Below are 15,995 nucleotides of genomic sequence, written 5' to 3' on the forward strand. Positions count from 1 at the left end.
AGGATTGTACAATAATTTTGGAAAATAGTGTGAGAGTCCTCAAAAAATTTAAAATAGAAATATATGATCCAGCAAACCAACTACTGGATATATATCTAAAGGAAATGAAACTACTCTGTTAAAGAGAGATATATATATACCCCCATGATTCACTGCAGGATTATTCACCATACCAAGATATGGAATCAACCTGAGTATCTACCAATAGATGAACAGATAAAGAAAATGTGGTGTGAATACACAATGGAATTTAGCTTCAAAAAAGAAGGAAATTCTATCATTTGTGACAAGCATTTATGTTAAGCAAAATACAATAGGCACAGGAAGACAAATACACATGATCATTTTTATGTGGAATCTAAAAAAGCTGAATTTAGAAGCAGAGAGTAGAATAGATGGTGGTTGCTAGGGTGCAGAAGGGATGGAAGATGGCAGAGGCATTGTGGGAGATGTTGGCCAAAGAATATAAAATTTCAGTTAGGAGAAGTAAGTTCAACCTATACAGCGTGAGTACAATATATTGTGCACTTGAAAAAAATTATGGGAGAAAATAAGAATATACTTATTTGTATTTGCTGCTACAGCACCTAAATCTTGGAATAATTTATAAGGAACAAATAAAAATGATTACCTGTTGAGACTTGTGGGTGGGAAGAACAAGGTAGATGTGTACAAGGTGGGAGGGAGTTTTAATATTTGTTTTTTAATTCATATTTACATAAAACTTTAAGTCACAGAGAAGAAAAATAAAACCTGGGATTAGTTGGAAGTTTGTTTTATTTCAAGATATTTTCTTTTAAAATTTGAGTCACATCATGAAAGTTATGCTTGCTATTAAAAAATAAATGCTCTGTTCTTTGTTTATGAACAATACCTAAATCTAGATTGCTATACACCTAGGCAGTTGAGAACCATAGTCAGGCTACTACTTTTATAATTAAATCATAAGATGAAACATCCACACAACACCAAAGACTGGTTTAAATTGATTTAGAAAGGAAATTTGAGTCTTTCTACAATATTACAGATTTTTCAGATTTTCAGCTTTTGCCAACTTCACTGCCCAGAATTTAATAGGTTCTCTGATGCCTTCTCATTAATGGTTTGGCTGCCTCCTCAGTTGTTTCACAATCACCTAGTCAAGATTCATGTCTATCACAGCAATCTAAAACTTTCGCTACACATTAATCCTCTGTTTAATACATTTAGCTCCAAGAGGGAAAGAACTGTTTATTCATTTTTAACCAATGACCTAATAAAGTGCTCTGCACATAGCATGTACACAAACACACACACAGTTTGCTGGCTAATAGTTGTATACAACAGTAGGCTACATTTTACTTCAGATTTCAAAATTCAGAAAAAAGAGAGTAGTAATAAAAGGTAATCGATAAAAATAGACCATTGTAGAGTGAGTATAAAGAACCATTCTATTTCTTTACCTTAAAAAAAATTAAAAATCCAACTTTAGTACCAATGTGAAGAATATGGCCAAATAAGTAGCAAATGCTTTCAGAAATATATGTCTATAAAGAATACTTTAAAATGTGCCTTCAAACCTTGGGTATAGAATTCCAATTTTTATTGAAGGTAGAGGCTTTATAAAAACAAATCCAAAACTATCCCATCATAGAAGAACCTTCTACCCTTTGGATGTTTTAAGGAAACTTTAGTATTTATAAATTCTGCAATTACATCACAAAATAAGTGTAGACTATACTGCAAAACAAACACACTAAATAAAGAAAACATAAATTGAGTTTTATATGTAATTGTATTTATATTACACCAGTTCAATAAATTTCACAAGTTATAATTTGTTGCCATTTTATTTAACATCTGTAACATTTACACTGTTATGAACTAGTGGTTTCCAGAGGAATGATATTTTCCTCCAAATTGTGTCTTTGGCTAGTACCACAGATGTGATCCAGTGGAACCAGATGCCCAAACATTAAAATTCTTGGTCTCTCCTAGCACGAGACCTCAGATCCTGAGTTATAGACTCGATTTAATTTATAAGAGGTGCTTCACAAATATTTTTCTTATTACAGGGTTATTTAGTGTAGTTTCTTTTCCTTCAGACATACAATGAGTGTTTTTGATACAAAAAAATATATATATTACACATACAAATAAAAAAGGCATTAAAATAATTGATTTTATATAACTTAAATGACAGGAATAATATATGCCCTTTTTCTTTTCTTCTTCTTCTTTTTAAATGTTTGCAGTAAAAGGGAAAGCGCTACAATAGTTTCAAAAACATAGACTTAAACTTCATTCAATATTCTATTATAAAAAACTATTATATAAAGAATTGAAAATATGTAAAAGTAATTAGTTCATTAAAATTGATAATGTACTGGTGTCAATGAAAACATGTAAGGTTGTCAAGATATTTCTAAGAATTAACATGGGAAAAAATAACTTGTTTCAGGCTTAATATATTGCTACATAATGACTATTTGAGGGGTACTCTGGCCTTTTGTTAATCAGTGGTAGAAGTATTAAATACAGTGGTATACTTTCAAAGTAAAGGAGAAAAAAATAATGCACTATGATACAAAAATATTGCCTATTTATAAATTATTAAATTCTTATAAAACATTCTGAATCATAAGTTGCTATAAAAACAAATACTTAAATATAGAAGCACAAAACCCTAAAGCACCCATAATCATTTTAAGAATACCCATTTAATCAAGAAAATGATATATATATATAAAATAAGTGAGAAGAAAAAAGGCAATTAATCCAAACAATCAGAGTTTATCTAATTATGGAGGGAGGTCTCCACTCCAATTATACAAATAAGTTATCAGTTTTATTCAAAGAATCATAAGTCAAAGATCTTGAAACTGGTCTGTGCCATTGAAATACATTTTTAACAGACTTTAGAAACCAGTATCTTAACTGGCATATACACAAAACAGACATTTCCTTCATAAGGTTACATCTGAATAGAGCCTTCATTAAAATCATTCTTGGTATAAAGAGGTATAACTAAGTGCAGACACTTTGGCTTAGCATTTAAATAATGCTGTAAATGCTACAGATTTCTTCAAGGTATAAGGAATCCTTGTCATTTTAGTACATGTATTAAGTGTAAAGCTTCAAAAACTGTGGATCACTTAAATTTTTAGGTATTTAAATATTGTGCTAATGATTTTAAAAGATCATTCCTGCCTAAAAAGCAAAGCTTATATGTTTCAAACATCAAATATTTACTTTTAGTGTTTGTGGCATTTCAGCTTTAGTGCTAGAGTTAATTTTAACAAAACAGTTTGCAATATATAATACAGCACATTCTTCCACTAAAAAAGATTTTCTATAATGAAAAATACTAATTCTATTTCTAACGATAAACTAGAATTGGAGGTCCCACCGTGGATCACAGGTATCAGAGCACTATCAAGGTCGTTTAGGTAATTCTGAGGAAGAAGTTGACCTTCAGATCCTGCCTGAAATTCAACCTGGAAAACAAATATTGATGAGATGATCCTAGAAAATTATCAATCTTGTTTAGCTCCATTGATGAAGATAAATTTTAAAATATCCTAGAATATTCAGCATGTTAATAAAATACTTGATATATTATTTATTAAAAAATCCTATATTCTCTTGTATTAATTCTATCCATCTATTACATAAATTATAATTGTTCCTCACATATATATCATAAATATTGTCATAATTTTATACTTTACATTTCCTCTCAATGAATATATAAATACACTGGCTGCGGTTATGAATAATTACCAATATTACCTAAAAAAAACACCATGGTATTAAAGATTTTTCTTAGAAATATTTCAATTTTATTATTGCAATAATATTTGATATTAGAATTTAATAGTGCTGATGAAAATTATATTTTAATACATTTGAATAAAAAAGAAAACATTAGCAATGCTTACTCAAATAACAATTCATTATTAGGTGCTTCCTTGAAAAAAGAACTTTTAATAGTGTAATGAAAACAAAACTTCCTCTTTTCAGAAGTATGAGTATAACACATCCTGGCTAGAGAAAAGAACACTGGCATAAGGATGCACCCATGTTTAGATTAAATAGTCTAATGAAAAATCTGCTTTGAAAATCTGTATTTCCAAATATATAATCAAAAAAGTTTGATTATATACTGTTACATGCTATTATAAAAAAAAGTTTGATTATATACTGTTTTGATAAAAAAGAACACTCTCAAAAATCATTGGTAGAAAAATAAATTAGCATAATCTCTATTTGGGACAATAAGGCAATTTTGAGCACATACCTGGATCAAGCAATTCTAGTTCTAGGAATTTTTCTTATGTCTATGCTCACACTTATACACAAGCAAAATATTGTGGAAAACCTAAATTTCAATCAACCTATAGCAAATAAGCATGAAGATCTAGTTAAATAAATTACTATTTAACTAACTACTCTGCAACATTAAAAAGAATTTATGCTGTTACATAATCCCTCCATGGTCATAGCAAAAAAAAAAAAAAAGTTTAGCTGAAATGATCCTTTTCATGTATTTGCTTTTAGACATCTTAAGTTTTATTTAAAACATATGAATATAAAATCTAGTCAGAATAAGTAAATTTAAAAACATTCCTATTAAGTAGGATAGTCATGGGCAGGGTGGTCAGCAAATTATGGCCTGCAGCCCAAATCTGGCCCCAATGGGTACAGGAAATTTCATGGATAAAAGCCACATTCATTGTTTGCATAGAGTTAGTGGCTGCTTTCTAACTATAATGCAGAGCTGAACTTTTGTGAAAGAAACCAAACAGCCTACAATGCCTAAAATATTTACTATCTGGCCTTTTACCAAAAAGTATGCTGACCTCTATTGCACAGATTAATAGAAATAATACATGTGAATTTATAGCACACATTTGATGCTCAACAAATTTTGGCTCCCTTTTCTCAAAATAAAAGGCTAGAGAAAAATCTTTTGATTATTTTAATATATGATATATTCATTTAAAAATTCATCACAGAAGCATCCTTACCATATCAGTGTCAATAGAAACTCTGAGTCCAATTTTATTCATTCTATTACTCTTTAGTGTTTTCAGGTGAGGGCAGAGTGCAGCACTACAAGCCATGGCTATTTCTTTTGCAAACTGGTAACAAGTTGATAAAATAGATAAATCCTGGTCTTTTAGAAAGTAAAACACCTGAAATGTATTTAATTAGGAAACAAGTCATGATTAAGATTCAAAGTAACTTTCAAAATGAAACAATTAAGCTCTACATGGAAGGCTAAAACAGGAAGATCACAAGTTTAAGGTCAGACTCAGTAACTGTGACCTTCCTCAGAAATATTAAAACAATGCTTTCTTATTCCTATATTCTCTTTGATTTCTACATTATAAGTTAAAAACGTATGTATTACATAAGAAATGAATGATGCCAGTGGGAGGTGGGGGGAGGAGGGAAGTGCTGGGGAGCAATACTGGCTGAATTACATTGTTATATTGTGTTTATATATGAATATGTAACAACAAATCTCATCATTATGTACAACTATAATGTAACAACAACAACAAAAAAATGTGGGGTGGGGAAGAAATGAATGACCAATTGCCAGTTGCCTGACCAGGGGAGATGGCAGAAGGAGAATAAAGAAGCAGATTAAGAGGCTAGGGAGTATACATATCTATAGTTTCATTACCTCTTCTTTAAAAGAAAAAAAAGTTAGAACATGCACAAATAACCTTCATTACGTGAATGCTGATTATAAATGCATGTCAAAAAATATTTTACTGTAAAATAAGAGAAAAATAAAAATAACTTATTACAATACAAAGATGGCAATGTTGCCAAAACTGAACCATTAGCTGGCAGCAGTACCATCATGATGATAGCCTAAAGTACACCTAGGGGAAATCTACATCTAGTGTGTAAGAGACAGGCTAGCGCAGAAATATGCATGTGCCTACCAGTGTAAAGTAAAACAAAGTAAAATGTGTATTAAGCTACACTTCAACATTCAAAGGTTGAGCATGCACCATGTCCAAATTCAAAATACAAAAACCATATCCAAACACAGAATGTAAAGGAAAGCGATCTCCTTTCTCTGTTACCTCAGTACACTTTACAATCTTCTCATCAGTTTCAAAATCTGCTTCCAGTTTTATTTTTTCACTTGGAAATCCCTGTAATGATATTCCATCCACTGAACTGATAACACTGCAGAATAAAGCAATATAGTACGATTATTAGCATAAAAGTGCTTTTCTGAAATGAATTATTAAATTTGAACAAATGAGATGAGAAAAACTATGAAAGTCCTACATTTTAAGCAGCAACAAGATGTCTCAATTATATACAAAATAATTAAACCTGCAGCTCACTTATCATGATTTCTTGACTGTAAAACAAATTTTTTCATTCATCAATAAATTATATGTCCTTCTTCATATATGTCCAATTTAGACCTAGGTTTAAAAGGCTTTAAATACTCTCCTAACAGAAAAGATGTCTCATGAATTTGAAAAATCTATTTTGGAATCTTTTAGCATTAGCCCTTAGCCCCAGAAAGAAATACAATGATTAACTGAAAAGAGGAAGAGTGGCAGTAATAATATATAATGTGTCTAATGTGTATACTAAATTTAGTGTGTATTTATAGTAAATCAAAATGATCCAGACTTACCCAAAGAGAATGCTTACTCATTTGACAGAAAAAAAATTTACCTTTTCTCAGCCCTGGCAGCAAGCTCATGCTACTACACAGTGGATGTTTTAACATTAGCCCTCTCCCAAATTGCCCATCTGTTAACAGCATCCTGCCCAAGAAAACCCTTATGAGGCTGGTTAAGTACTATTTGAAAAAACAGGCTGTATTTATTAACTGGAGCATAAGTATTTAAATTAATGGCATAATTCTATATTCATTCATAAAATATTTAATTTATTATAAGAATGTTTTGATCCTTCCCCCTACATCAAATCAAGTACATTTTAGTAACAAAAAATTCCTACCCTTTGTTTCCCTTTTCTTCAGAATCTACCCAGCAGATATCCACATATTCTCTTAGATCTACTGCATCAACTTTTCCACAGGTAATTTTAAAGTCTTTTTGCTCTCGTAAAGCTAGCCGCAAACCGTCCATGGTCTCTGGAGTTATCTGTACCATTAAGCCATCTAGAAATGAGAGTTATGTTTCACATTTATTTTGCCAAATATATGTTTATATGTATAAGCCATAAAATTTACTATCAAAATATGTTCACTATGAAGGTTTTAAATACTTTGTTAATTATCCTAATAGTGGTCTTCCACTAGAAAATAAAAATATGAAGTTAAGAATTCATTTTTTAAGGTTAAACAAAGAGAAGAATTTGTGCTTCTGGCTATGATGAATTTACTGCTGAAGAATACTTTAAGAAGATTATACATAGGCATGGTGGTGCATGCCTATAATCCCAGTGACTCAGGAGGCTGAGACAAGAGAACTACAAGTTCAAGGCCAGCCTCAGCAACTTCATGAGGCCCTCAACAACTTAAAACCTGTTTCAAAAAAAAAAAGGACTGGGGATGTGGCTCAGTGTAAAACATCCCTGGGTTAAATTTTCATTTAAAAAAAAGGGGGTAAGGGCTGGGGATATAGCTTAGTTGGTAGAGTGCCTGCCTCGAATGCACAAGGCCCTGGGTTCAATCCCCAGCACTACACACACACACACACACACACACATTAAAATAAAAATAAAAAGAATATCATACACTATAATTAAATGGGATTTATCCCGGGGATGCAAAGATACTTCAACCATGACAAAAATCAAAAGAACTAAATACATCACATGAGGGATAAAACTATAATCTCAACATATGCAGAAAAATATTTAATAAAATTCAAAATCCCCTCATAATAAAATCCTCAATAAATTAGGTATAGAAAGAATGTATCTCAACACAATAAAGGTCACAACTAACGAACCTATACCTAACATCATACTGAAAGGGGGAAAGCTGAAATGATTTCCTTGAAGATCAGGAACAAGACAAGGATATTCATTTTCATCACTCTTAAATAACATTGGAATTTTGAGCCAGAGCATTAAGTCAACAGAAAGAAACAAGGGATATCCAAATAGAAAAGGAGGAAGTCAAAGAATGCCTGTTTATAGATGACATGATTTGATATACAAAACAAACAAACAAAACACCTGTTAGAACTGATTAACAAATTCAGTAAGATTGCAGGATACAAAATCAATACACAAAAGCAGTAGCATTTTTATATACCAATAACAAACTTGTCTAGAAAGAAATCAAGAAAGTAATCACATTCACAATAGCATTAATGACAAAATTTCTAAAACAGGAATGTATTTAACCACAGAACTTAGTGATTTCTACAATAAGAATTACAAAACACTGATGAAAGAAACTGAAGATGACACAGAACAATGAAAAGACATCTATATTCAAGGATTGAAGAATGGATGTGAGGGCATCTGGCTGTGACATCTGTCACCCCACTGATCACGAGGGTTGATGCGGCTGATCTGGCTGGCAAAATGGGTATTCCCTTCCTCCCTCACTGCTCCACATGCATCCCTCCTGAAGCTGTATGTTCAAGGAAGACAACTTTCCCCAATAGAAAAGCACCTTTCTTCAGTGAAGAGTATACAGGTTACGGTGCTCCGTGCTAGAACCTTCAAACCAGCTCTCAAGGATTGAAGAATTAATATCATGAAAATGTCTATACTACACAAAGTAATTTCCAAACAGCATGGTATTGACATAAAACACAAAACAGAGATGAAAGAAACAGAATAGAGATTCCAAAAGTAAATCTACCTGTATACAGCCAACTGATCTTCAACAAAGGTGCCACAAACAGACATTGGATAAAGGACATCTCTTCAATAAATGGTGCTGGGAAAACTGGGTATCCATATGCAAAAGATTGAAACTAGATCCAATATCTCTCACCATGTACAAAAGTCTACTAAAATTGGATCAAATACCTAAATGTAAGAACTGAAACTATGAAACTACTAGAAAAAAACACAGGGACTTCAAAATTTCTATATAGGTAATGATTTTTTTGGATAAGAACCAAAGCACAGATTTAAAAAAAAAAAAAAGCAAAAATAAATGATATTATAACTAACAGGTTCCTGTACAGAAAAGGAAACAACAGAGTAAAGAGACAACGTACAGAATGGGAGAAAATATTTATAAGCACTTCATTCAACAGAGATTGACATTCAATCCATTTGAACATACAAAGAACTGAAAAAATCTCCACAGTAAAAACAATTAACAAACGAGCAAATGATCTGAATAAATATTTCTCAAAATAAGATATATCAATGGCCAACATGCATACGAAAAAATGCAAATGTCACTAATCATCAGGGAAGTGTGAATCAAAAATCACACTGAAATATCATCTCACCCCAATCAGAATGTCTATAATCAAACTGACAAAAAAACTAGTAAGGATGTGGAAAAGGAGGAATTACCACTATTGGTAGATTACGTAAATTAGCACAGTCATTAGGAAAACAATATGGAAGTTCCTCAAAAAACTAAAAATAGAACTATTACATGATCTAGATATTCCACTACTGGATCTATTTCCAAAGAAATAAAATAATTTTAACAAAGAAATACCTGCACACCTGTGCTAATGAAGCACCATTATTAATGTTAGCCAAGATATGAAATCAACTGAGGTGCTCCTCAACAGATGAATGAATAAAGATGTGACGTACACAATGGCATATTATTCAATCATAAGAAAGAATGAAATCCTGTCATTTGTGGCAACATAGATGGAACTGGAGGACATTAGGAGACTAATCCAGGCACAGAAAGACATTTGTCACTTGATATTTGTTTCTGTTCATATGTGGAAGCTAAAAGAGTTTATTTCATAGAAGTACAAAATAGGATAGTGGTTATTGGAGGTGGGTAGGAGAGTGGAAGAGAGGTTGAATAACAGGTATCAATATATAGTTCCATAGGCAGGAATAAGTTCCAATGTTCCACATATTGAAGGGTGACTATAGCTCATAACAATTTACATATATTTTATAAAGAACTAGAAAAGAAGAATTCAAAGTTTCCCAACATATATAAATGATAAAAGTTTAAGGAGAAAGAAATGCTAATTACCCTGATTTGATCATTATACATCCTATACCTGTATCAAATTATCATATTGCAGTATATATAATATTTACAATTATTAAATGCCATTTAAAAATGAAGGAGGAGGGGCAGGGGTTGTGCTCAGTGGTAGAGCACTTGCCTAGCATGCACATGGCACTAGTTTCGATCCCCGGCACCACATAAAAATAAACAAATAAAATAAAGGTACTGTGTCCATTACAACTAAAAAAATATTTAAAAAAAAAAATGAAGGAGGCAGGGCTGGGGTTCTAGTTCAGTGGTAGAGCATTTGTCTAGCATGTGTGAGGCACTGGGTTTGATCCTCAGCACCACATAATAATAGATAAATAAAATAAATGTATTGTGTCTATCTACAACTAAAAAATAGTTTTAAAAAATGAAGGAGTGGGAATCTACAATATATAAAACTATATAAACTACAGGGCAGTTCGAAAAAAGACACATGGCCTAATATAAAAATGGGTAAAGTAGTAAACAGGGATTACACAGAAAAGGTCCCGTAAGTGCCCAATAAATACAAAATAAGATGCTCTACTTCTAAGTGAATAGGAATATGCTAATTATGACCATATTCAGAAATACCTTCCAGATTGACTCAAATTAAGTAATCTGATTATACCGTGTTTGCAGAATATGAAAACTCTTCTACATTCTGATTGTGAGATAAATTGGTACCATCATGCTGAAAAACAATTATCAATATCTTGTAAAGTTGACCATTTATTAATCTACTGACCAAGAAATTCCACTTCTAGATATATATTCTAGGAAAATTTTTAAACTTACATTGTGTCCACACACACAACTAAGAATATTATTAGTATCACTGTTTGTAATAGCAAAAAAATCAAGAATTATCCCAGAAGTTCATGACCAGGAAGTGAATATACTGTCACACATTCACAGAATGTTTAATAGCACTGAAGATGAATAAGCTATAGCTGCAGGCAACATATACATAAATTTCAGAAACACAAATAATTTTTCATGAAAACAGTTCCATATGACTATATGAAGAATATCTTTCATAATCTCCAAAATAAGCATATTTAGGTTACATATTGTTTGAGCACATGCATATTAAGAGTTAAAACAAAACAATAGTATTCAGTCTAGTAGGAAATTCTTAGGGAAAGGAGGTTCAAGAAGGCTTAAGGAGACCCAATACTGCTCATGTTCTAGTTCTTGGACTGAGTGATGATTTCACATTAGTTTGTGCTACTATTCTTTATAATTTACATTTTTTTTTTGGTAAGCATCAAGTACATTTTTAAAGGTAATAGAAAAAACAACTTTACATTAAAACAATCTAAAAGTGAAGCACATACCTTCAACTATACTGGACTTTGCAAGGAATCCTGAAGATGTTTTTAGAGCGCCATTGAATACCACAAAACTTGCACCTGTCACTGATAATGACATAAACAATTATTTATGCTTTAACCTGCTCATTTTATATTATATTTGTTAAATTTAGATTATGGAGCATACACATTCTGAATACTCAATGTATATTAAGCTTATAACACTTAAATTAAAAAATTAAAATATTGTATAAAATAATTTAATGTTTATATCTAATAAATTATAGACTATTGTACTATTTAAAATGTTTATGTTTGTGTTAGTGAGAGTATGGGAAATGAAACCTTCACTACTGGAGAAAACAAAAATTTAAAAAATAGAAGTCTCGATGGAGCCTTAGCTTAACAATTATCTATTAAAATTATGAATGTAACCTTTGCCACACTAATTGTACTTCTAGGAATTTATCCTATAGATAGGTTCAACAGTGAACAAAATGGCATGTATAAAAGATTATTCACAGTAGCATTTTTATAAATAGCTGAGGATGGGTAATAATGAATGTCTATCAGTATGGGATAGTTAAATGATGTATACATAAAATGGAAAGTTATGTGGAATGTGAAAGCTCTTTACCAACATAGAATAATCTTCAAGATATGTTAAGAACAACAAAAAAGCAAGGTGCACAATGGAGCAAATGTTATGGCTTGTCTAAAACAGTGGGAGTTAAGAGATTATATGTGTGTGTGTGCATATGTAAGTGTTTGCTTAAATATAGATTAAAACAAAAAATGTCTTTGAAAGGATATATAAGAAACTAATACTGGTTTGATTGCATGTAGGAAGACAAGAGAATGGCTGGGTGGTCAAGGTAAGAGATTTTTTTTCACTACTATTTAAATGTGTATACCTTTTTTGAGTGTTAACACATGAATGTATACCTATTCAACATTAAAAAGTTGTAAATATTTTAACGACAAAAATGTCAATGACATGTTGTTAAAAAGCAAAACGCAAAAGTGTAAAATATACAGTGTAATGCCATCTATGTATTAAAATAAGAAGAAAATATACTTAAAATACCAACAAATGGCCTTGTCTTGGCACTTCTTTCTTTTTCTTTTTTTTTTTTTGGTACTAGGGATTTAAAAATATATGTATATTTTTAGTTGTAGATGGAGACAATACCTTCATTTTATTTATTTATTTATTTGTGGTGCTGAGGAGCAAACCCAGTGCCTCACACACCCACTGAGCCACAACCTCAGCCAGGTACTAGGGATTTAACCTGTGGGTGTTTTACCACTGAGCTGTATCCCAGCCCTTTTTATTTTTCATTGAGACAGGGTCTCAAGAAGTTGCTTAGGGCCTTTCAAAGTCACTGAGGCTAGCCTTGAACTTGCGATCCTCAACTTCAGCCTCCTGAGCTCCTAGGACTACAGGTATGTATCTTTTATTACTTTTTAAGATATATTTTCCAAGCTTACTAAAAATGAGTATACATTACCTTTACAGTCATGAGAAAAAATTTATTAGCAGTCAGAATACCAGATTACTTTAAATATGTTATCCTACAATAATGTATTAATTTTAAGGGATACTATCTTCCATTTTCAATTTGTTAGGTCCTTTACTGCAAGGGTTTGGTAATCACAGCAGTCACTGAGGCCCTTCAGCCAAAGCTGAGTATAATGTCACCCACAGAAGCTGCTCACTCTACCATTTTTATAATTTTTATATCTGCAGCCACTCATAGTTTTATAATTCATTCATTTTTGTCCACTCTATGCTCCCCAAATTATAAGAAATTGGGACAGAGACTGAACCCATGTGAAAAATCACCTCATTCCAGAGAGAAATCACTCATAGACCTCCACCTTATAGGATACACTAAAGAAGATATCAAAAGAAATACAGTCTTCCAAGTCTTTAAACCTAACACAGTTAGAGAGAAAAACACAATTGAGAAGCATTTTTTAAAATCTATTGTTTGTATAGCTGAAATTGTTTAAGTATATGGTTTTATCATCAAATCAGGAAATAAGTAAAATGTGTATATTCCTCCTTTGAAATTAATTGTATTAATTGAGGTATCTTTGCAAATTAGGAATCATGACTCTCACCTTTTCTAGAATGGCCAGTGGCACTACTGGCCTGTGTTTGATAAACACCATCATTCTGTACACAGACTAGATGAGAATCTGCTTCTGTACTAAAACTAGCTCCAATGCTAATGACGTGCTCATTAGAAGAATTTATCACTTTCATTACCTGGGGGGGGGGGGGGAGGGGGAAACAAACAAACAACATGTGTTCAGAAAAATTTTTTTGAACATTTTATATTGATTCCAGGAGTTGCATTCCTGACCACCTTCATAATTATCAAGCTTTGGTCTGGACAACTCCCTAGAAATATGATAAAAACCAATGTTTTAAAATAAAATTACCTCAATTATTAGATAAAACAATGAGGGAAAAAAATGGAAAACCAGCATTAAGCAAATTCATTATTAGCAAATAAATTCTAATGTTTCAAGAGCAGTATTCATTGCTATTATATATTAGCCTAATTCAAAACAAAAAAAAATTAATGTGACACAATTCTAATGTTCAAACATTTGTCTTTAAATTTTGAATGAAGCAATTATACTCACATCATTGTATTTTTTCCGAGGTATTTTTATACAGCTTTTTCCCATTTCCATATGAATCAATAGCTGATCTATATTATGCAAGGTATATTGGTAATTTCGAAGGTCCTATGTAAAATAATCACAGTTCCATAAACCTTAAACTATTATCCATGAACATTTACCCATCCATTAAATCCTTTTCTTAGTATCTATTACTTTAAGGTTTCTGAGACCTAACTATCAAAATGCCATCCAGGAAGCTAATATAAACTTCAAAAACAACAACTAAATCTTTTAGCTATTCCACAACAGTAATAATGAATATCATTCTCAGGAAAAATACTGTAATATTTTCAGTTATCTCCACTTTTTAGTTAGAGATCTTCCAAAACAGAAAAAGTCTTTGCTATGGTTTTTATAAGTATTCCCCAAAGGCCCATATGTTAGTATTGGCCACTCACCTGGGGTACTATTGGGAGGTGGTGGTCTATTTGGAAGGAAATAAAGCCATTGGGGGGGCATGTCCTTGAAGGGATACGGGGGCCCCCGACCCCTTCCTGTTTTCTCTCTTTGCTTCCTGGCCATCATGAGGTGAGCAGGCTTCCTGCGCCAAGCACTCCTGCCACAATGTACTATGTTCCCACAGTCCCAAAGCAATTGGGCCAACTGACCATGGGACAGTTCTGAAACTGTGAGTCAAAATAAACTTTTCTTCCTTATAGCTTGATTATGTCAGATATTTTGCCACAGTAACAGACAGTTATAAACTCAGCCTTCAAATCAGACTTGGACGGACAAAAGTGAATCCACTAAGTACTTTTCTACGATAACAGGCAAACACAAATTACAAAAATTATAGATAAAAATGAACCTCAGATATCACCTAATCCAACCCTTCTTATTACACATGAGGAAACTAAGGCAATAATTTTCTATAAATCATAAAATTGACTTTTCTAACACTATTTCTAAAGCTTCAACAATTTTGTAAGTCTGTACAGAGATCTCACATTACCTAAAATAAGAACTGCAGAATTAGCCCAAAGGCAATTCAACTCAGGTATGCATAAATTAGGAGATACTATGTTTTTTTAAAAGGGTGACTTATGAAAAACAGAGTCCACTTATGTTAAATGAATTAGGATTTATTATAAAAGAGCTTTCATTATTCTACACAAATTAAAATAGGGAAATATAATTGTGTGAAATTCCCTAAATAAACTTTTAAAGTGACAGTATAAGAACACTTAATAAAACAGGTGAATTACTCACAACAAGTAAGTTCATAATAGTGTGTCCTATTTCTCCAAAAAGAGGTTTTCGGCCTCTGATACTTGTAAGAGGAGTAGGATATGCTACACAAGAGAAAGGAAACTGGTTATCACCAACTAAAAACAAAAATCTTGAGTTTATTACCTTAATTCTCATTTTGAAAACGAATGTTATACATAAATACCATCCAGTCATTGCTCAGAGGAAAGTGAGAAAAGTCACTCACCCTACTGTATATCTACTAGATGGTACACTGAACTGGGAGCTTTACATACATCATCTTATTTAAACCCTACAACAATCCAATGCTTATTTTACATATAAGAAAGATGAGACCTAGAGATTAAAAAACTTGCTCACAGTGACTAAGCTAATTGGTAAAACAGATTTGAAACTAGGCTTGTCTGATTTCAAAGCATTTAATCTTTTCATTATATATTTTCCCCAAATTTGGGAAGGGGTGTTGGAAAACTATATAGCATTTCCCCTGACCTCTATAAAGTTTCAATAATTTAAAGAGATTATATAAAGAATTAAAGACTTTAAAGGCATTTACAATAATCACTTGTGCTAATTTATGGTAGTAAATGTTTATAGTTCTTGAAGCTGATAATAGAAGCATAAAG

At 31.8% G+C, this 15,995-nt stretch overlaps 1 protein-coding gene across 3 annotated transcripts in view; it reads right to left on the reverse strand.

Moving 5' to 3' along the window:
- Nucleotides 1-759: 759 nt before the first annotated feature.
- Zfyve16 (zinc finger FYVE-type containing 16) overlaps nucleotides 760-15,995 on the reverse strand; it is a 49,121-nt gene continuing 33,885 nt past the window's right edge. For all 3 annotated transcript variants that reach the window (XM_071612458.1, XM_071612459.1, XM_071612457.1), the window contains exons 11-18: nucleotides 15,370-15,452; nucleotides 14,119-14,223; nucleotides 13,588-13,735; nucleotides 11,485-11,565; nucleotides 6,988-7,150; nucleotides 6,087-6,192; nucleotides 5,010-5,177; nucleotides 760-3,476 (exon numbers count right to left, since the gene is read on the reverse strand). In XM_071612458.1, the coding sequence (XP_071468559.1) occupies nucleotides 3,318-3,476; nucleotides 5,010-5,177; nucleotides 6,087-6,192; nucleotides 6,988-7,150; nucleotides 11,485-11,565; nucleotides 13,588-13,735; nucleotides 14,119-14,223; nucleotides 15,370-15,452 (1,013 nt within the window). In that variant the 3' untranslated portion in view covers nucleotides 760-3,317. The remainder of the gene's footprint in view (nucleotides 3,477-5,009; nucleotides 5,178-6,086; nucleotides 6,193-6,987; nucleotides 7,151-11,484; nucleotides 11,566-13,587; nucleotides 13,736-14,118; nucleotides 14,224-15,369; nucleotides 15,453-15,995) is intronic.

This window comes from Marmota flaviventris, chromosome 5 (assembly GCF_047511675.1).
Source record: "Marmota flaviventris isolate mMarFla1 chromosome 5, mMarFla1.hap1, whole genome shotgun sequence".
Taxonomy (NCBI): domain Eukaryota; kingdom Metazoa; phylum Chordata; class Mammalia; order Rodentia; family Sciuridae; genus Marmota; species Marmota flaviventris.